We start from the raw sequence: 23,037 nt of genomic DNA on the forward strand, positions 1-23,037 counted from the left end.
GAACTGAGACATCAAATAAAACAACAAATGCTACAAGTTATCAGATGCCCAACGTCAAAGGATTTTGCTTGTCACAGCTTTAGCCTGTAGAGCCCTCTGTTGACAGGCTGCACGTACTAATAAAGTGCCAAACAGCCCCTACCCAATATTTTCAAACGCGATTCACGCCCCTGTACTAAAGCGACGGGTGCCCTCAGCAACCCCCAGCGAGCACGGGCTGAACTCCCTGACGTAGCAGCCAGTTGAGGAGGGGAGCAAACGCTTTGCATGGGGACCTGGGGCGGATCTGTAACTAGGCCACGGGCCATCCCGTGCACACGGGGAGACCGCCCGCGGGTGCCCGCGCCCCGGCTGGGCTGCTCCCGCTCGTTCGCGCCAGGTCACCCGGCAGGAGCTGGCGGCAGCGGCGGCCGTGCCAAGGCGCCGCTCACCCTGCTCAGCGCGCCGGGCAGGCGAGGGCCTGAGCCCGGCCACGGGCGGCAGCGGCGGGGGTATCCCTGGCGCTGCGGCCCCGGGACGGGACTTTCTCACCTTGAACATCGCGGCGCCGCTCCCAACCGCGTCGCCGCGCGATGATGTCAGAGCCGCACAGCGCACGCGCCGCTACGAAGGCCTAACGACAAAAACGGCTGGGAAAGGGGCGGGGATGGCGCGGTTCCCTCTCTCCCCTCCCCACGTGTCCCGGTCTCCAGGCAACAGTGACGCGGGGGCGGGACCTCCGAGGAGGCGGGTCGCGATGCTGAGCGGAGCCGCGCGCCGGGCAGAGTGTCCCTCGCGGCCGTGAGTAACCGCGGCGCCCCTCGCCCCGCCTGTCCGGGAGCCGCCCGGCCTCGCGCCCGCTGCCCGCAGGAGGGAGGCGTTAGCGGGGCTGTGAGATCCGGCCCCGCCATTGCGAGCTCGGGGTCACCGCCACGCCGTGCGGGCGCCCAGGCAGGGGCTTGGAGACAGCGAGTCCCCTCCGCGCTCGGCTTACGTGCTGGGGGGGAGGAGGGGGGACGCGCACCCCTGTGTGCTGTCTGTCCCCACAGCTCGCTGCCCCCAAAACGGCCCTGGCGGTGTCACCCCTGGATCCGCCTTTAGGGACCCCGCTGCTGTGAGCTCGGGTGACCATATTTCCCAAAGCGAAAAGGGGGCACCCCCTACTGCTCGCCTGAGCGCCCCCCCCCAGGTCTGCCCCCTCCCCCCGCGCGTAGCTGGCATCGCCACTTGCCCCACCCCCGCACCGCACTTTTTTGACAAAAATGGGCAGTTGCCCTGTTTGCTGTTGCCAACTGATCAAGTCGACTGGGACAGGGCTTAAAAAAAGGGACTGTCCCGGCCAAAACAAGACATTTGGTCGCCCTACTGTGAGCGCAGGGGCTGGTACTGATCTCGTGTCTCCTGTCAGGGCGGAAGAAGAGCTCGCAGCTAAAATCCTCCAGAGAGCCTGGTGGAGTCACATCGACAGGAGGCTGTTCAGGCTGCTAGCACACACCATCCGGGCCGCGGTATGCTCCTCTGGAAAAACACTGCCCGTCCTCGCTGTAAACTACCCGGGGCTTTGCTACTGGGGGAAACTTACCAGCACAACTCTACCAGTGCCTGGGATACTGCTGTGGCAGTTACACCACTCCAGCTCCCTAGGGAGACAAACTTCTTGTGGCAGGAGCTCAGAAAGCAGTATAAACCAAATTGGAAAAAAACCCATCAAGGAGTTACACTGGTATAACTAAAACAACGAGGAGTACTTGTGGCACCTGAGAGACTAACAAATGTATTTGGGCATAAGCTTTCATGGGCTAAAACCAGCCCACTAAAGCTTATGCCCAAATAAATTTGTTAGTCTCTAAGGTGCCACATATACTCCTCGCATAATTACAGGTTTCAGAGTAGCAGCCGTGTTAGTCTGTATCCGCAAAAAGAAAAGGAGTACTTGTGGCACCTTAGAGACTAACAAATTTATTTGAGCGTAAGCTTTTGGATGAAGTGAGCTGTAGCTCACGAAAGCTTACGCTCAAATAAATTTGTTAGTCTCTAAGGTGCCACAGGTCCTCCTTTTCTTTTTACATATACACCTCGTTGTTTCTGCTGATACCGACTAACACGGCTACCATTCTGAAACTGGTATAACTGGTGGTATAGTAATATCTTAATACTTATGTTAGTAAATTCTCGAACAGTGCATTATATAACCATAGATTATCTTCTCCAGGGTAATGCAGTTTGGGTAAAAGTCACTCCTGTGCAAATAGCCAGCACAAAGTCTATGTACCCTTTAAAACCCATTTAATCCCTGTCAGAGTCAGATTCAGGACTCACATAATTTGCCAGACCACTCTGTTTATTAGCAAAGGGCTTTGCCAGTGCACCCAGATATGTGAGCCCCTCTCTGAGGCTCAAGCTAACTTATTTATACAGCTAAGCCAAAGCCAATTTAACATAAGACAAAATGAAGCAGAAACTGACAAATATACATACATATCTTATTTGCATACTAACGTTTACCAATCTCCTAGCTCATTAGGAGCTCTAAGTTAATTAGTTTGAGGACCAATTGTCTCACACTCCTTATTGTTTCTCTTCCTGACAACTATATTTCAACAAACCCTTCAAGTAGCATTTCTTTTAATGAATTATAATTTCAGTATAATTCATTCTACTTTCACATCCCTCAGAAGTGTTCTAGCCCTCTTCCTAAGGATGCACAACTGTTTGCTGTAAACTTCACATAGTCTCTATTGATCTATCCCCGCATAGGATGTCAATAATTTTTATAAAGTTTTTAGAGTATACATGTGCTGTGCATAAAAGGGCCTACAGGATGTAAGAAATTGCTGTTTTTTAAGGCTTCCAGTTTCCCAAATAAGGATCTAACTGATCTTACATCCAGGTTTTTCTCAAAGAGAAACCAGCCTGAAGTATCACTGTGCCACTGTCCAATTTGAAGCACCAAATACAAAATGAAAAGAAGTAATTGTGGCACCTTACAGACTAACAAATTTATTTGAGCATAAGCTTTCATGAGCTACAGCTCACTTCATCGGATGCATTCAGTGGAAAATACCTGGATGAAGTGAGCTGTAGCTCACGAAAGCTTTTGCTCAAATAAATTTGTTAGTCTCTAAGGTGCCACAAGTACTCCTTTTCTTTTTGCGAATACAGACTAACATGGCTGCTACTCTGAAATACAAAATGGTGATTGCCACAGTCTCTTCTCCTTGCTCATAATTCATGGCTCCATTTATCACATGAACACATCAGATGAATACTTACATATGCTCAGGAAGATTCCCCCTACTCTGCCAAAGGTGGAATGGGCTTCTGACTGATCCATCCCTTCTGAAGAAGAAAGTAGTGTTTCCTGGAGAAACAGTACCCAGGTCCAAATTAACCAGTAGGCCCAAAACGTTTGGCCTTAGGACCGTGAATTCCAGTGGAGCCCTACGCTAGAGTGATGAAACCCCTCAGCTGTAGCTTTTGGAGTTAGGGTAATATCACTCTTCTGAATCCGCTATGCAGGCAAACAGACAGGCTCGCTCCTATCTTCTTGGACAGTTCTCCACATTCTTTGCTCTCACTGTCTGTGTGTCTTACACTGAGCAGAGCAAATATTTGAGTGCATTCAGAAAAGCTGTTTTTTTCCTCCTGCAATAATGTCACTCCATTGAATGGAATAAAAGGCAAGAGACGTGGGGAGGTTGTTAGAGGGCTTATTCCTTCATCCGCTCACTTCCCTGGTCCTTCTCACATGAACAGAGAGCAACAATACCCGAAGTCCGAAGGTGCAAACAATTCGATGTTTATTGGGGTGAACTTCTAGCAAGCAATGATCCCAATATCCTTCCTCAGTGTCCCCCTTCCCAGCTCTGATACCACAGAGCCTTACCTGTGTCCCTGTTCCTATTCCCTGTTCCCACTCCCCACCCTTAGCAAAACATGATTCCAATTCCCCCAACCCCATTCACTGTTCCCGTTCCCCCCTTACTTCCTGATTGACTGCAGACTATACAGTAAAACTTGAGTTCTGCTTAGCCATACCTTAACCAATCATTTTACTGAAATTTAACTAACCAATTCTAACATATTGTAACACGATTATATAACCAATTATATCCCACTACCTTAATTGGTTTACTCCCAACAAAATTAATTATACAGCAGACAGAAACAATCACAGAACCAGACAGAGATTATACAAACAAACAATAGGGAAGTGAGTAGCAGCCGTGTTAGTCTGTATCTGCAAAAAGAAAAGGAGTATTTGTGGCACCTTAGAGACTAACCAATTTATTTGAGCATGAGCTTTCGTGAGCTACAGCTACAGACTAACACGGCTGTTACTCTGAAAAAAGAAAAGGAGTATTTGTGGCACCTTAGAGACAAACAAATTTATTTGAGCATAAGCTTTAATGAGCTATAGCTCATTTCATTGGATGCATGCAGTGGAAAATAGAGTGGGGAGATTTTATATACACAGAGAACATGAAACAATGGGTGTTACCATACACACTGTAAGGAGAGTGATCAGGTAAGGTGAGCTATTACCATCAGGAGAGAAAAAAACCCTTTTGTAGTGATAATCAAAATGGACCATTTCCACAAAGTAAAACTATTTCTCCATGTTTATTCCTCCCCACCCCCCACTGTTCCTCACATGTTCTTAAAAAGAAAAGGAGTACTTGTGGCACCTTAGAGACTAACCAATTTATTTGAGCATGAGCTTTCGTGAGCTACAGCTCACTTCATCGGATGCATACCGTGGAAACTGTAGTAGACATTATATACACACAGAGATCATGAAACAATACCTCCTCCCACCCCACTGTCCTGCTGGTAATAGCTTATCTAAAGTGATCATCAAGTTGGGCCATTTCCAGCACAAATCCAGGTTTTCTCACCCTCAGCCCCCCCACACACAAACTCACTCTCCTGCTGGTAATAGCCCATCCAAAGTGACAACTCTCTTCACAATGTGTATGATAATCAAGGTGGGCCATTTCCTGCACAAATCCAGGTTCTCTCACTCCCTCACCCCCCTCCAAAAAACACACACACAAACTCACTCTCCTGCTGGTAATAGCTTATCCAAAGTGACCACTCTCCCTACAATGTGCATGATAATCAAGGTGGGCTATTTCCAGCACAAATCCAGGTTTTCTCACCCCCCCCCCCCCATACACACACAGACTCACTCTCCGGCTGGTAATAGCTTATCAAAAGTGATCATCAAGTTGGGCCATTTCCAGCACAAATCCAGGTTTTCTCACCCTCCACCCCCCCCCCACACACAGACTCACTCTCCTGCTGGTAATAGCCCATCCAAAGCGACCACTTTCTTCACAATGTGCATGATAATCAAGGTGGGCCATTTCCTGCACAAATCCAGGCTTTCTCACACACACCCCCTTCCCGGGGACACACACAAACTCACTCTCCTGCTGGAGTGTGTGTGTGTGTCCGTGTCCCCGGGAAGGGGGGGGTGTGTGTGAGAAAGCCTGGATTTGTGCAGGAAATGGCCCACTTTGATTACCATGCACATTGTGAAGAAAGTGGTCACTTTGGATGGGCTATTACCAGCAGGAGAGTGAGTTTGTGTGTGTGTCCCGGGAAGGGGAGGGGGGTGTGAGAAAGCCTGGATTTGTGCTGGAAATGGCCCACCTTGATTACCATGCACATTGTAGGGGGCGTGGTCACTTTGGATGAGCTATTACCAGCAGGAGAGTGAGTTTGTGTGTGTATGGGGGTGGGGGGGTGAGAAAACCTGGATTTGTGCTGGAAATGGCCCACCTTGATTATCATGCACATTGTAGGGAGAGTGGTCACTTTGGATAAGCTATTACCAGCAGGAGAGTGAGTTTGTGTGTGTGGTTTTTGGAGGGGAGTAAGGGGGTGAGAGAACCTGGATTTGTGCAGGAAATGGCCCACCTTGATTATCATACACATTGTGAAGAAAGTGGTCACTTTGGATGGGCTGTTACCAGCAGGAGAGTGAGTTTGTGTGTGGGGGGGTGGAGGGTGAGAAAACCTGGATTTGTGCTGGAAATGGCCCAACTTGATGATCACTTTTGATAAGCTATTACCAGCCGGAGAGTGAGTCTGTGTGTGTATGGGGGGGGGGGGGTGAGAAAACCTGGATTTGTGCTGGAAATAGCCCACCTTGATTATCATGCACATTGTAGGGAGAGTGGTCACTTTGGATAAGCTATTATCAGCAGGAGAGTGAGTTTGTGTGTGTGTTTTTTGGAGGGGGGTGAGGGAGTGAGAGAACCTGGATTTGTGCAGGAAATGGCCCACCTTGATTATCATACACATTGTGAAGAGAGTTGTCACTTTGGATGGGCTATTACCAGCAGGAGAGTGAGTTTGTCTGTGGGGGGGTGGAGGGTGAGAAAACCTGGATTTGTGCTGGAAATGGCCCAACTTGATGATCACTTGAGATAAGCTATTACCAGCAGGACAGTGGGGTGGGAGGAGGTATTGTTTCATGATCTCTGTGTGTATATAATGTCTGCTGCAATTTCCACGGTATGCATCCGATGAAGTGAGCTGTAGCTCACAAAAGCTCATGCTCAAATAAATTGGTTAGTCTCTAAGGTGCCACAAGTACTCCTTTTCTTTTTGCGAATACAGACTAACACGGCTGTTACTCTGAAAACTCACATGTTCTTGTCAACTGCTGGAAATGGCCCACCTTGATTATCACTACAAAAGGGTTTTTTTCTCTCCTGCTGGTAATAGCTCACCGTACCTGATCAAGAAAAGGAGTACTTGTGGCACCTTAGAGACTAACCAATTTATTTGAGCATAAGCTTTCGTGAGCTACAGCCCACTTCGAAAGCTTATGCTCAAATAAATGTATTAGTCTGTAAGGTGCCACAAGTACTCCTTTTTTTTGCGAATACAGACTAACACGGCTGTTACTCTGAAACCTTACCTGATCACTCTCCTTGCAGTGTGTATGGTAACACCCATTGTTTCATGTTCTCTGTGTATATAAATCTCCCCACTGTATTTTCCACTGCATGTATCCGATGACGTGAGCTGTAGCTCACGAAAGCTTATGCTCAAATAAATGTGTTAGTCTCTAAGGTGCCACAAGTACTCCTTTTCTTTTTATAGGGAAGTGGGGACTACAGTGATAGAACAACAAAGAAATGAGGATTTCACACCCCAGCTATTGATAAGTGAGTTCTTGCCAGACAGGATGCTATCAAATAAAGTTTTCTTTAAATCTTCTAGGCTCTTCCCTTTCTCTGGAGGTGACAGATTGGATCACCTTTTTAACTGCCAGAACTACCTTATTTCAGTGTGACTGGTGAGGATGTGACTGTTCGCTTCCCAGCTGATGGCTGCCTCTGCTGCTTAGCCAAAGGCCTTAGCCTAAGAACAGGGCCTCAGACTGTCACAGTAAGAGAAGGCCCTATACAGGCAGACAGTGATTGTGATTCTTTCTTTTATACCTCTCTAACTAACTAAATTATAAGAATACACCTAAATTCTTAAAGTATAGGCCTTTGCAGACAGGCCTGAATATCTATATCTTAACAGAGGTGTTCAGAGAATTGGGTGGAGGGAGAAATCGATGATAGTTTAAGAGAAGAGGAAAGACAGATGGAGAGGGAAAAAAGATGAGCACCTCGACAGTTTTGGGATTTTTTTAGTAAAAGGGACGATGTGTTGTATGTGAGATGTATTTCCTAATATTTGTTGTCCTTATTGAAAACTACTTTGGGTTTTTTGTAGTGCAAAGCTGAGAAAATAAAACTTATAACATTGGAAAGGGAGGGCAAAAAGATAAAAACTTCAGCAGAGAAAAGAGTAACATTGGGTAAAAGAATAAAATGAGTCATAAAAAAGAAACAATAATAAATATTGCAATTCTATAGTAACTGCCATCTAAGAATTTCAAAGCACTTTAAAAATACTAATTAACACTCTACTCCCATGTAAAACTGGTGTGGGATGTGTTATTATAGGAACCAAAACTGCTCAATTTTATTGAATAATGCCTGCATCTATTTCAGGAGCATTGCATTACATATGAGATTGTGAGGAGAGTGAGTCCTTTAGAAGCTGAACTTATAAAAGATCCTAGTATGCAGTGTAAAGTCAGATTCAGGTAAAGTAGTCAGATTTATTTATTCAACCCAGCATATATGATGATTTTTTTCTAAAGTTAACCAAAAGTGCCATCAATTGTTTTTATTATAGTGTCACACTAGCAATGTTAGAGTTGGCAGGGCAAGTTGTCTAAGTACAGTAATACTCAAACAAATGCCTTTTGGGCTAATATTTCTCATGTATTTTTACCTCACAAGTGAGTATTTTTGGAAAGTTTGATAAAGTTTTAATTGTTCATCTTAAAGTCACAGAAGTGCGGAGTGGGGGAAATGAATGTTTTTTGTTTGCTTTGCTTTTTTGGGATGGGGTTGTTATTTTTGCAATACAGTAGAAACTTAGAGTTACAAACACCTTGGGAATGGAGGTAGTTCGTAACTCTAAAACATTATGGTTGTTCTTTCAAAAGTTTACAAGTGAACATTGACTTAATACAGCTTTGAAAATTGCTGTTTTTAATCATCTTAATTTAAATGAAACAAGCACAGAAACAGTTTCCTTACCTGATCAAGTCTTTTTTTAAACTTTCCCTTTATTTTTTAGTAGTTTATGTTTAACACAGTACTGTATTGTATTTTCTTTTTTTTTTTCTTCTTTTTTTTTTTTGCTGTCTGATTGTGTACTTCCAGTTCCAAATTAGGTATGTGGTTGACTGGTCAGTTCGTAACTTTGATATTCATAACTCTGAGATTCTACTGGAAGTGATTGTTTTTCTTGTTTTTGAAAAACAGGATTTTTTTGATATGTGGTGATTAACTTTTCATATTGAAAGCCAGACAGGTAAGTAGTCCTATGTATAATAGAAATATGTCAGATACCTTTATTGCACACCATAAGCTATGTTTTCTTTTTAAAAATGCAAACTTACTATGGACTTGGATCTCATCTAGAATTCGTGCTTAATACATGCCTGAGGAAATGTAATTTAGAAATAAAATGATCTATTCTGCATGCACATATAATTATTTTTGCTATTTTTCTTTTTTACAACACACCAACATGCAGCACTCCAGATAGAAATATATGATATTTTTAGACATACAAATAAACACTCTGGGCATAAGTTGTGACCTGTGTGGAAATTGACATTAAAGAGGAAGCTGATGGTATTTGCAGTTTCCACTACTGCCTCCATAGCTTCAGGCAGAGGAGAGCAGCTTTAAATCGCAGTCAGGCTTTCACAGAGAGCCTTTCCCAATTGAAGCCTGACCGGGGATGAGCTGAATCAGCATATTCGCTAGCTGCATTGTTCATGTCCCTTCTCCGGCTAGTCTGCACTAACCAAGTACAGGTGCCTCAACAAAGGGGTATGATGGATACCTTTCATTTCTGCAACTCCCATGCCCTCTGGACAGATTTACTGCCTTCAGTTGCTCTGCATACAAAATCTCAATCTCCTAATGTTTATTCATTGTGTGATCAATCTAACGAATGCATTTGATTTGAGTTTGTCCTTTAAAAAAATTAATTAAATGCTAAATGCAAATAGCCATTAATATCCAGACTTCTTTCTACATTTAAATAAAATGGTTTAAATGAATTCTAGTGTTTAGCAATTTTTAAACTGTGTCAGCATTTCAATTATATTATTCCATTTTGGTAGGAATTAAGATTCCAATCCTGCAATTTACAACAAGTAGGTGGTCTGACTAAGGTTGCCAGGCATCCAGTTTTCGACCAGAATGCCCAGTTGAAAAGGGATCCTGGCGGCTCTGGTCAGCACAGCTGACAGGGTTGCTAAAAGTCTAGTTGGCTGCAGGCCAGCAGCGGGGCAGGCAGACTCTGTGCCCAGCTCCACGCGGCTCCTGGGAAGCGGCTGGCATGTCCCTCAAGCTCCTAGGCAGAGGGGTGGTCCGGGGCTCTGTGTGCTGCCCCCACCCACAGGCACTGGCCCAAGCACTGGCTCCACAGCTCCCATTGGAGCTGCCGCTTCCTGGGAGCACCTGAAGTCAGCACCACCCGGAGACCGCACCCCGAACTCCCTCCCGTGCCCTAATCCCCGTCCTAGCCCTGAGCCCCCTCCTGCACTCTGAACTCCTCAGCCCCAGCCCAGAGCCTCTCCTGCCCCCAAACTCCCAGCCCCACTCCAGAGCCCGCACCCCCAGCCGGAGCCCTCACCCCCTCCTGCACCCCAACCTTCTGCCCTAGCCTGGAGCCCCCTCCCACACTCTGAACCCCTCGGCTCCAGCCCAGAACCCCCTCCTGCACCCCAAACCCCTCATTTCTTACCCCACCCCAGAGCCCAAACACCCAGCTGGAGCCCTCACCCCTCCCTGCACCCCAGCCCCGCTCCAGCAGGGTGAAAATGAGCAAGTGAGTAAGAGTGGGGGAGAGTGAGTGACCGAGGGAGGGGGATGGAGTGAGTGAGGGGCGAGGCCTCAGGGAAGGGGCAGAGCAAGGGTGTTCTGTTTTCTGCAATTAGAAAGTTGGCAACTGAGACCTGACCATGTGTTGTAAAATGCTGGTTTGAGGCTTTGCTTTGTAATTCTATAATAAAATTCCTTCCAAGCTTCCCTCCCAAGGGTCTCCAAGCTTTGGGCCCAAATCTTGTTCCATTCAAGTCAAGGAGAGTTTATCAAGGTTCTGAACACCCTGCAGCTTCCACTGGGGTCACTGAGATACCTAAATGTGGATTTAGGAAGCTAACTTTAGTCCTTTTTTAAGAGCAAAAATAAGAACAAAAAACCCTGGATTTTGGCCTTTGACATAGCAACCATTTAGCGCAATTGGACAAATTCTGGTTATTTTGATAAGTTGTCCCTGTTACTAGTTTGGAAGGGATTTCAGGGATGATTTTTTTTTTAACATATGAGTCTGTTTTAAATGTATATAAAGAACTGAATGCAGCTAAAGCACACTTTACAAAAACACACTGGGGTCATGCTGTCTTCACAAAATAGATATGTGACCATGCATGTTCATGCATTAGATTGTTTCATGAATTTGGGCAGCTGCAGAATGCGGATACAAAAAGAGAGTTAAGATACCATGATTTGGTATTTCCATACTGTCTAAAGCAGAGGTGGGCAAACTACGTCCTGCCCGGCCCTTGAGCTCCTGGCTGGGGTCGCTAGTCCTTGCCCCCTCCGCCGCTGTTCCCCCTCCCCTGTAGGTACGCCGCCATGCAGGCAGCATGGCTTGCACCCGCCCACCTCCCAGGCTTTCCAATAAGCCTGTCCTGCTGCTCTGAGCAGCATGGTAAGGGGGTGGGGGGAGGGAAGGTTGGATAAGGGGCAGGAGCTCCCGGGGGGGCGGACAGGGGCGGTTGGATGGGGCGGAGGTTGGGGGGGAGCGGTCAGGAGACAGGGAGCAGGGGGGAGTTGGATAGGGGTTGGAGGGTCTGGGGGTCCCGGGGGGGGGCAGGGAGCAGGAGGGAGTTGGATGGGGGTGGGGTCCTGGGGCGGTAGTTAGGGACAGGGATCCTGGGAGGGGGCAGTCAGGGGACAAGGAGTGTGGGGGTCTGGATGGGTCAGGTGGGCCTGTCAGGGGCAGGGCATGTGGATAGGGGTCAGGGCAGTCAGGGGACAGGGAGCGGGTGGGTTGGATAGGGAATGGGGTCCCGGGGGGGCAGTTAGGGGTGGGGGGTCCCGGGAAGGGGCGGTCAGGGGACGGGGGGGGGGTGTTGGATGGGTCGGGGGTTCTGAGGGGGGCAGTCAGGGGGCGGGAAGTGGGATAGGCCCTCCATACGTTTCGCAACCCCGATGTGGCCCTCGGGCCAAAAAGTTTGCCCTCCCCTGGTCTAAAGTGTAGGGTTGGTTTTTTTGTTTGTTTGTTTTTTTTAAATGTTTACCACAACTTCACATTTCCTAGCTTTTCAATTTTTTCCCTTAAAGCCTTAACTGTCAAGTTTTCCCCCTCCTCTTACATTATATATTTATTTCCAACTTACAGCCTAACAATATTTTTTGTGTTTGTGTATATTAATATAAATGAATTCAGGTCTGGGTTTCCCCAGCATAACCTAGGATGCTGGAGCCCAAGTCAACCTGGAGGGAGGGACAGTGGTGCAGGTCACCGCAGCACCTGTGTGCCGGCAACCATGTTTATATTATTTGGGTTTGTTATCCTTAGAGTTTTTAGAGGATGGTTGGAGATCTTGAGTACCAGTGTTTTTTAACTAAGAGTTTATCCCTTCCAGTTTAAACAATAAGGAATCTGCTCTTTATAGTGCCAGATAGTTAACTTTGTTTTTTGTTTCTTTAGGTTTGCTGGTCATGAGTTTCCACCTTTCATTGTGTTCAAGATTTTTCGCCATACTGGCGGCCAAGGCAGCAAGTACATAAGTGGAAAAAGAACAATAAGTCCAGCAAGTGAGGTGACTTACTTTATGTGATCGTTTTCTCTTCACTTCATCTATACCTTGGCTCTGAATTTTATTTTGTAAAATCCTATAACATCTTTATCCTCAGTTACACATATCTCCAATTCTAACAAGCAGACACTTCATTCCTTAAACAACATTACTTTTGTTAGCAAAGAAACAATGATTCTTTCAGTATAGTATATAAAAACTCTTTGTATATCTATGCCCATATTCTCTATCTGGATTAGTTTATTTCTAGGAAATGTAGTCACTACAGGCACTGTTCTGTATAGCTGTCTTTTACAGTTCTTTTGTCATTCAGTTCTGCCTTTATTTAATAGACATTAAAACTATATTTTTAGGCCCCTGAAATTAGTTAAGTCAAAAGATTTGTTTTTATAAATTTGCTGAACAGGATTCTGTTAACCTTGTTCTTTTGACAGGTTATCCTTGCAGTGATGATGTACTTAAAAAAAAATCATAACTTCTGATGCATTGAACAATAAGTTGTATTCTATATAGATTTCTATACTATGCTCATCTCTGTAGTACATAATTGCCTATAAAGATAAGATGTGCGCACTTAGATTATAAGCTCTATAGGGTATGTTCTGCATTTTTGTTCTGCATTTGAAAATTGCTTAGCACAGTGGGCTCCTGGTCCATGACAGTGCTACAGTAATACAAATAATAATAATAATACAGTGTTTTTCTTCGTCAAGCAAGTCCACACTCTAGTGTATGTTATTCCTGTAATACAAGAAGCAAAAATTATTTTGGACCAAAACAAGAAGAATCCTGTAGCAATTGTGTGGTGCGGTTAGGGTGACCAGATCACAAGAGTGAAATATCAGGACACATTCGGCGAGCTGTGGGGAGGAGAAAGACACAGGTGCACAGCCCCGACCGGAGCCATGAGAGGGGACACGTGGGGGTGGGCCCATGCTGCGCCATACAGCTCCCCTGCCCAGCACCCCCTGGATCCACTATGCCCAGAGCCCCCCCCACAACCCTTCCACCACAAATGCACAGTGCTGTGCACACACACCCCTGCCCAGCGCCCCCCTGCCCAGAGCCCCACCACAGCTGCCCAGCACCCCACACAGAACCCCCCACTCGCTTGTTTCCCAATACACACAGATTTCCCCTCCCTTCCTTCCTCCCTCCCAGTGCCCTTCCCCACAGCCCCACCACCACAACTACACAATGCCCCACACAGGCCCCCACTGCCCAATGCCCTGACACACACAGATCTCCCCAACAAGCCCCCACTGCCTAGCATCCCAAAACACTCAAACCTCCCCCACTGCCCAGCACCCTCCACACACATTCCCAGACACTCACCATCATGCCCTGCCCCCTTCCCTGGCCACACTCACCAGCCCTGCTGGGGGGTCTCTGGCTCCTAGGGTGAGAGCGGCAAGGGGAGTCTCCAGACTCTCCACATGCTGCGCCCGCCACAAGCACAAGTTCCGTGGCTCCCACTGGCTGGGAAAGGTGCCAGTGGGAGCTGCCGGAGCTGTGGAGGGCTCTGTGCCCGCTTCTGGCGCCTGCAAGCCCCGCCCCTGCAGCACACGGGTGCCGGGAGCTGCCCCAGGAAGCGGTGAGCGGCGGTGCTGTGGCTGTGGTCCGGACGGTCCTGATATTGGGACAAAGGGCATAAGGAACGGATGTAAGGTCGGGACGCGGGACAAATCTTCTAAAATCGGGACTGTCCCGATAATATCGTGATGTCTGGTCACCCAAGGTGCAGTTTGGGTTTCAGGTTGGATTTCTGAAGACACATACTAGCATTAGTGTATTAGAGCCTTTGATTGTAGGAGAATCATAATTTGAAGAATGCTTCAATAATCTTCACCTGTTCTCTCACCACTTTCTTCTGTTTCCTTGGAAAGTCAACAAGGCAGCTAGTAGAAGAATGCAGACAATGAGAATGGTACAGATTTGCCATGTATCTGCCAACTCTTTGGAAAGTATGTAGTGCATGACAAATCCTTGAGGAAGATTTGACAAGTCTGCTGCAGCTGGTTGAACTGTATAACAGAATGGTAAATAGAATTCCATGTTAATAAATGTGAACTAGTGCACACTGGAGGAAACAATTTAAACAGGGATTTCTGACCTTTCACATAAATACCCTTATCACTGTATTATGGGAAATTCTTATGTGGGTCTGTCTCAATCTCTCTTATTAAAGCCGTTCCACTTGATATTAAGTATGCATTGGGTCAGAACGATAGAGTGAGGATAACTCTATAGTCCAGTGGTTAGGGCAGTCATCTGAGAGGTGGGAACCTCTTCTCATCCAGCAGAGAGGGAGCTGAATTGGGGTCTCCCACATCCCAGGTGAGTACCCTAACCACTGGCTATAACTCATGATTATAAGGGAGGCTGCTGCCTCCTCTCTCTCCCCTCCCAAGAGTTTTGTGTGGAATTAGGCATGCTCTGAACACACCTACTAGATCAGACCCTACAAGCAAAAGGTGGGAGAATGTCTGTTTTCATCTGGTTTGAGGCTCATGCTGGGGCTTAGAGATAGGTACTGGACATCTGCCTGAGACAGCAGTGCACATGCCCAGAGGCAGAAACGTAGGTATATGGGAACTCTTGCAGTGAAAATTTAGGTGCCGAGTGAGTTTAGGCGCCTATGTGGTTAGGCGGCAGTAGAGCAGAGGTTTTGTGGATCTGGGACTTGGGTACTTAAGTCCCTTTGTAGATCTGGGATTGTCTACTTTGTGAACATCAACTGCCAGAATCTTGGATCACCATTGGCCTCAGAGCAGGCTGCTCACCTAGCTGTCCAATTAGAAGAAACACACTGCCATGGTCAATACCAAACTAGAGGAAAGGGTTTAAGGACACAAAATGACCACACTGGTGTTTCAAAAATGATGGAGTAAAGAAGAGTCCCATAAACTGCCTAAATTGGTCTCTAGGCACCACCCTAAAAATCCAAATAGTGAAATACTGCAGAAATTAACATTCAGATACAGTACTATATTTTACAGAAGTTCTGTCATTCCATCAGTGCTACTTGATATAGTTTACTGCATCATGACATTACACCTCATTTGATGTGTTATGTCTTAACATAATATTTATAGCACAGCATAAGTCAGAAATGCAAGTGGTCAGTATCTACTGATCTTCCAGCCTATTCAGTTTAGCTTATATTTAACAGGAGTGAGAACATCTTTATATTTTAAGCAAAGAGGCCCATGTTTTAGGTTTATTCCACCCAAGTAAAGAAACAGTTGCTTTGTCATTATAGTGTGATTGACTAATTCAGTAACTCATGAATGAACATAATTTCCTTTTTGTGAAATGAAGGAGGGTGGCAGCTTTGCAAGAAAGATTTTTTTCTGGTGTTTGCATGTAGCTTTCATTTGTAATTTTTAAAAAATTATTCTTAATTCCATCACCTTTGGTGCCTGCTGTGGAGGCAGTTCCTCAGCACTCTTAAAACAGAAAAACTGGGTATAGCCAATACAATTATTTTTATATATAATAACTTTACCTTTCTTATAACATCTTTAATACCAAGAGATCCTAGTAATTATAGATATACACCATTGAAATACAGACATTTTTGTGAGAGAGGGATATTAAAGTTCTAGTGTTTACGCCAAACTACTACTATGTTAAAGCTGTTTGAAAAAGTTTGCAACATTTAGAAGAATCCATTTTTTTATATTGGCAAAGTGGGGTTTTTTTTATATTCCAAGGGGCAGATCCTTACCTGATCTGTCATAGCTCCATTGACTTCAATAGCGCTGTGACAAGTTATACAAGTTGAGGATGTGGAAACCTTCTGAATCAGTGCTAAACAAACAGAGTCTCAAACTTAAAAAAACACCACCCTTAGGCAAAAATAAGACTTGACAAATTTCAGCCACATAGATGAAGGTTTTAAAAAGCTATAAAGTTACTTTGTGCATCTGGGGGAAGCTGCTATGTCACTAAGCATTATTTTCAAAGTTGTAACTGAATTGTTTCACCATTATGCTGACCACTATTTTCTCATTGTTTATTTGTATTCCTCTGTCTGTCTGTATCCATTTGTTGTCTCTTGTCTTATACTTAAATTGTAAGCTGGCTGGGGCAGGGACTATCTTTTCTATTTGTACAGCACCTAGCACAATGGCATTCTTGCTCCATGACTAGAGCTTCTAGGTGCTACAATTGTACAAATCATAGTATTAATAATGCAGAGTTAGTGGACAATCCATCTCCAATCTCTGTGAGTTTTCTGTTTACTAATTAGCATGCCTTGTTTATTTTAATTTTTTGTTGAGCACTGGGATTTCGGGAACATTAAGACTTTTCCCTGAGTTGAAATATGAGCACTCTAGGAATTTTGTATGTGTGTTTTTGTTTTTTTAGCTACAGTGTATTTCCTGTTTTTTATAGGCAGCAGTTGATGCTTGCAAGTTGATGGGACATCGGAAATATTATGATCAAATGATACAGGATGAACTTCAATACCAAAACCACAAAATAATAGATGAAATAGATGTTGCTACAGTGAAAGATTACATGCAAGTAAGAAATGTTTTCAAATATTTTCTTACAGGTTTTGGTAATGAAAAAAATACTTCTTTTTGGGAAAAAAGATTATGACGTGATCTAAAATGTAGATAGTGATTATGACTGCAAGACTAAAATTTAAAGACCTAATTCTCAACAGCTTACACCTTGTGCAGCTATTTATATCAGCTCAAAATGAGTGTAAAGGGTACATCAAGCACTTCTGTGTGAGTGCAGAAATCTGATTTGGTAGCGTTTTACATCCATCTTGAACAGATGTAAATGACTCTACAAATGACAAGGCACTGGAAAATGAAGCCCTATGATTGTGAAGCTCCAGAGAAGTTCTTGAAGTTGTATGGATTAGGACCTATAATGTATACTGTCAGGGTTACACAAGGATGGTAGAAATCTTTAAAAGATCACTCTGATAACTGTGATACTCTTTAAATGGAATAAGTGAGAAGAGAATCAGTACCATTCTGGTTTTTTTAGACCAGTGTTAGTATATTGATTTTGATGAAATTACGGCTGATTTATAGTACTATAAGTGAGAGAAGAATCATCACCAAGAAGTGCTGATGCTTGAGTAGTGCAATGAAACCTTTTCTGGTTAGTTCCTATTTTTAAAAAATTTAGGGCCAAATCCTGGATGACTGGCTATGCCACCCAGATCTAGGAAGGATGGTGGCATGTAAACATTGCTATGAACAATACTCTAATTTCAAATAATTATTTGTTACAATTGAGCAGCGAAGGAACTCAGACTATTAATGTACATATGCATATTTTTGTGATCAATTTAAATTTACTGATTATATTATAATTTTATGTATATTTATGTAATGGAGGTAGATATAGATATCCAGAGAACAGATGTCATTGTATTATAGGAATTTTAAGGCAGAATAGGTCATTACAGGGGTTCCAGCCATTTGATTTACTCTGAATAAGGTTTTCTTTAATGTGCAAGTTCATCATTAAAATGATTAATGAGGATGAGAAAATAAGAATAGCGGAGACTTGGGACCCCAATAAAATGAATTAGGTTTTCATGCAAGCATTTATTTTATAAATTACTATTATTATTTTGTGGCCTTATAGTACATCAGTAACCTGGATGAGACCCCAGCATACTTTGGTGGCAGGGATAACTGCTGGAGAAAATTGTCTCTGGAAAACTTTCCCAGGACAATGATAATGTATGACATAATGGATTATGCACAGTCCGGGACACTGTCAAACCGACTTAAGGAGAAACTGACATTTCTGCTCCTGAGGCCACAGAATGAAGAGATACGGCATGATCAACTCATGACTGTTTCTCGAGTCAGGTAAAAAAATACCCAACAACTTATCCACAATAACAAGCTTAATTTTTATTTTGAATTTCTATACTTTGTACTTTATTTTAAGGATCTCAAAATACATATTAATTAATGACAGGTTTCAGAGTAGCAGCCGTGTTAGTCTGTATCCGCAAAAAGAACAGGAGTACTTGTGGCACCTTAGAGGCTGACAAATTTATTAGCGCATAAGCTTCCGTGGGCTACAGCCCACTTCATCATATGCATAGAATGGAACATATACTAAGAAGAAATATATATACATACAGATAAGTTGGAAGTTGCCATACAAACTGTGAGAGGCTAATTAGTTAAGATGAGCTATTATCAGCAGGAGAAAAAAACTTTTGTAGTGATAATCCAGATGGCCCATTTAGACAGTTGACAAGAAGGTGTGAGGATACTTAACTTTAGGGAAATAGATTCAATATGTGTAATGACCCAACCATTCCCAGTCTCTATTCAAACCCAAGTTAATGGTATCCAGTTTTCAAATTAATTCCAATTCAGCAGTCTCTCGTTGTAGTCTGTTTTTGAAGTTTTTTTGTTGAAGAATTGCCACTTTTAGGTCTGTAATCGAGTGACCAAAGAGATAGAAGTGTTCTCTGACTGGTTTTTGAATGTAATAATTCTTGACGTCTGATTTGTGTCCATTTATTCTTTTGCGTAGAGACTGTCCGGTTTGGCCAATGTACATGGCAGAGGGGCATTGCTGGCACATGATGGCATATATCACATTGGTAGATGTGCAGGTGAATGAGCCCCTGATGGTGTGGCTAATGTGATTAGGTCCTATGATGGTGTCACTTGAATAAATATGTGGACAGAGTTGGCATCGGGCTTTGTTGCAAGGATAGGTTCCTGGGTTAGTGTTTTTGTTGTGTGGTGTGTGGTTGCTGGAGAGTATTTGCTTAATGTTTACAAAACACCAATGACCAGTGGTAAAATTATTCCCATTTTACAGATGGGTAAACTGGCACAGAGGAGTTTAGTGACTTGCCAAAGTTCATACGTTAAGTCAGTACGGAGTCAAGGATAGAACCCAGGAGATACTCCTAGTGCTTTTTATTATCTACTAAATAATATTGTTTTAGAGATTGTCCAATAAGTCAACATTTTAATCTTTAGTAGAAAAAGATCTGCATGATTATTTACTGGCAATATAACAACAAATATGTGCCACAAATCTCAACATATAGTGGAGAAAATTGGATTTTCTTTTATATTCCTATTTAAACTGCTGTTACCATTTTGTAACTTCTACCATTAAACATCAATGGGTTTCTCACTAACACATACTGGGAAATAATCAGTGTCAATACGCAGGGGCTGCCATGTCTTAATATACTCTTTTAAATCACAAATCTACGTGATTTTAAAAGAGGCCTTATCCCAAATCTTTTCTCTAAGTATGTTCACTGAAATGGAAAACACAACACTGAGTCATGTCATTCTTGCGTTGATTGTCAGCACAACTTTTTTTAAACTTCCTTTTCTGGTCTTTTTAAAGTTAACTGATGTTTTGAGCTTTTTTCATTTTAATTAAAGGAATACTGTCAAAATTGGCAGGCCTCTGCCTGTCCCCTAGAAAAGTTATGTTGTCAGCTATATTACTGTATTGACAGCCATAAAGTATGAAGTCATCTGTTCAACCAGTAGTTCACAGCATAGGTGTAGGCAGTGATCATGCAAACTTCCCTGTGATTCCCCACCAATATACCTCAAGTATTTCAAAGGGACCGTGTCTACTCGGTGAAATGGTAGTTGTATTTCTATTCCCATTCAGTTATCATTTCTATTATTTATGTTGGGGCAGCACCCAGTATGCTTAGCTGCTTCCCTCAACACAGATGATGACAGTCTCTGCACTGCAGAGTTTATAATCTAAAATTATAAAGGCAGATGAAGGGTGAAAGAAATGTATACGTCATGCAAACAAAGTAATCCACCTGATGACAGACACACATCTAACTAGTCACGCTTTTATTTTGACACTTTTTGTCTAGTTAAATGCATTACATTCTTGGCATCCCACCTCCTTATCTTTCCTTCACAGCAATTCCCAGCTTTAATTCCAGAGTTCTTATGCCACTCCCTCCCTGCATTCAAACCCTTTCCTTTGCATAATTGAATAGCTCATTTACAAGGTACATAGATTGTTGACACTACTAGCAAGAGTGTCAATTAGTGTCACAACTGGTAATTTTCTAATGTGGTCATCTGTGCATTAATAATTAGAATGAGATCACATTGCTCATTGAACAGCTTTCTGATCATGGCAACTGGCAACCATGCAGTCCAACTCCTTGTGAAGGTCAAGGGAGTCTTAGGGTACGTCTATGGTACGAAATTATTTCGAAATATTCAAATTTTCGGAAGCGATTTTATACATTCGGTCTTCTGTGTCCCCACTAAAGCGCATGAATTCGGCGGAGTGCGTCCACAGTACTGAAGCTAGCATCGAATGTCAGAGCAGTGCACTGTGGGTAGCTATCCCACAGTTCCCGCAGTCCCCACTGCCCACTGGAATTCTGGGTTAAGCTCCCAGTGCATGATGGGGCAAAAACATTCTCGTGGGTGTTTCTGGGTGTGTGTCATCAGCCATTCCTCCCTTTGTGAAAGCTACTGCAGACAATTGTTTTGCGTCTTTTTGGCGTGCATACGCCATACTGCTTTCAGCAGACGGTGCACTGCTGCTCTTCTCCTACTATGAATTCACCTCGCATTTCCTCTCGTCTTCCTATGTAATCTCTAGTATCTACTCTTTCTCTTTCTCATCAAATGCTTCCGCTGCCACTCTGCTCTCCTACGTTTCATGCCCTTTTGCCAGGATTACCCATAGAGGCGCCAAAGCCATGGAGCCCACTCAGATCTCCACTGCAGTTTTGACCATTGTAAATACCTCGTGCATTATCCAGCAGTACGTGCAGTACTTGCAAAACTGGGCGAGGAAGCGACAACTGCGTGATTACTATACTGATGAGGACATGGACACAGATGTTCCTAGAAGCACGACATGTGGTGATTGGGAGATCATGGTGCTGTTGGGCCAGGTTCATGCTGTGGAACGCCGATTCTGGGCCCGGGAAACAAGCACAGACTGGTGGGACTGCATAGTGTTTCAGGTATGGGATGATTCCCAGTGGCTGAGAAACTTTCATATGCATAGGAACTTTCATGTAACTTTGTGACTTCCTGTCCTCTGCCCTGAAGTGCAAAAACACCAAATGAGAGCAGCCCTCACAGTTGAGAAGCAAGTGGCCATAGCCCTGTGGAAGCTTGCAACACCCGACAGCTACCAGTCAGTCGGAAATCAGTTTGGAGTGGGCAAATCTACTGTGGGGGCTGCTGTGATGCAAGTAGCCAACGCAGTCATTGACCAGCTGGTATCAAGGGTAGTGACTTTGGGCAATGTGCAGACCATTGTGGATGGCTTTAATGCGCTGGGGTTTCCTAACTGCGGCAAGGTGATAGATGGAACGCATATCCCTATCTTGGCCCCAGAACACCGGGGCGGCCAGTACGTAAACCGCAAGGGGTACTTTTCCATGGTGCTGCAAGCACTGGTGGATCACAGGAGATGTTTCACCAACATCAACGTGAAAGGTGCATGACGCTCGCATCTTTAGGAACTCTGGTCTGTTTGAACAGCTGCAGGAAGGGACTTACTTCCCAGACCAGAAAATTACTGTTGGGGATGTTGAAATGCCTATAGTTATCCTCGGGGACCCAGCCTACCCCTTAATGCCATGGCTCATGAAGCCATACACAGGCACCCTGGACAGTAGTAAGGAGCAGTTCAACTATAGGCTGAGCAAGTGCAGAATGGTCATGGAATGTGCGTTTGGATGTTTGAAAGCGCGCTGGTGCAGTTTACTGACTCGGTTAGATCTGAGCACAACCAGTATTCCAATTTAGTTGAGCATAAGCTTTCGTGAGCTACAGCTCACTTCAAAGCTTATGCTCAATATATTTGTTAGTCTCTAAGATGCCACAAGTACTCCTTTTCTTTTTGCGGATACAGACTAACACGGCTGCTACTCTGAAACCTGTCAATATTCCAATTGTAATTGCTGCTTGTTGTGTGCTCCACAATATCTGTGAGAGTAAGGGGGAGACTTTTTTGTGGGGTGGGAGGTTGAGGCAACTCACCTGGCGGCCAGTTTTGCACAGCCAGACAACAGGGCGATTAGAAGAGCGCAGCAGGGCACGCTGCACATCAGAGAAGCTTTCAAAGCCAGTTTCATGACTGGCCAAGGTACGGTGTGACAGTTGTGTTTGTTTCTCTTAAAGTTACCCGCCCCCTATATATGAGAAAGGAAATAAAGTCACAATTGTTTAAAAATCATTCTTTATTATTTGTTGCACAAAACATTGAGAGAAATCAGAAGCTAGAAGGGGGAGGGGTGTATTGGGTTAGGGGGGTGGAGGAGGAGGGAAGGACAAGTCCAGAAACCAAATCAAAATTTCAGATATGCCAGCTTTTTGCTGGTTCTGCAATCCTCTGTGGTTCACTGTGTGGGTCCCCATAGCCTGCCCCCTCCCCCCAGTGTTCTTGGGCATCTGGGTGAGGACGCTATGGAACTTGGGGAGGAGGGAGGATGGTTATACAGGGGCTGCAGCGGCAGTCTGTGGTCTTGCTGCCTTTCCCGCATTAGATCCACCATATAGCGGAGCATGTCAGTTTGCTCCCCCATGAGCTTGACCATAGCATCCTGCCTGCTCTCATCGCACACGTCCCTCCTCTCTTCGTATTCATGTAAC

At 44.4% G+C, this 23,037-nt stretch overlaps 2 protein-coding genes across 4 annotated transcripts in view; one reads left to right on the forward strand and one right to left on the reverse strand.

The window, feature by feature from the left end:
• Window positions 1-576, reverse strand: part of APOO (apolipoprotein O) — a 71,810-nt gene extending 71,234 nt beyond the window's left edge. The window contains exon 1 of one of the 3 annotated variants that reach the window (XM_077816845.1): window positions 532-576. In XM_077816845.1, the coding sequence (XP_077672971.1) occupies window positions 532-540 (9 nt within the window). In that variant the 5' untranslated portion in view covers window positions 541-576. The remainder of the gene's footprint in view (window positions 1-531) is intronic. The other 2 variants (XM_077816854.1, XM_077816835.1) reach the window with 2 other exon arrangements.
• A 160-nt stretch (window positions 577-736) lies between these two features.
• The window catches only part of C1HXorf58 (chromosome 1 CXorf58 homolog), a 31,377-nt gene continuing 9,076 nt past the window's right edge, over window positions 737-23,037 (forward strand). Inside the window, exons 1-6 of the mRNA XM_077807198.1 lie at window positions 737-780; window positions 1,388-1,487; window positions 8,004-8,098; window positions 12,301-12,412; window positions 16,811-16,942; window positions 18,032-18,261. Of these exons, the coding sequence (XP_077663324.1) occupies window positions 737-780; window positions 1,388-1,487; window positions 8,004-8,098; window positions 12,301-12,412; window positions 16,811-16,942; window positions 18,032-18,261 (713 nt within the window). The remainder of the gene's footprint in view (window positions 781-1,387; window positions 1,488-8,003; window positions 8,099-12,300; window positions 12,413-16,810; window positions 16,943-18,031; window positions 18,262-23,037) is intronic.

Source organism: Eretmochelys imbricata, chromosome 1 (genome assembly GCF_965152235.1).
Source record: "Eretmochelys imbricata isolate rEreImb1 chromosome 1, rEreImb1.hap1, whole genome shotgun sequence".
Lineage (NCBI taxonomy): Eukaryota > Metazoa > Chordata > Testudines > Cheloniidae > Eretmochelys > Eretmochelys imbricata.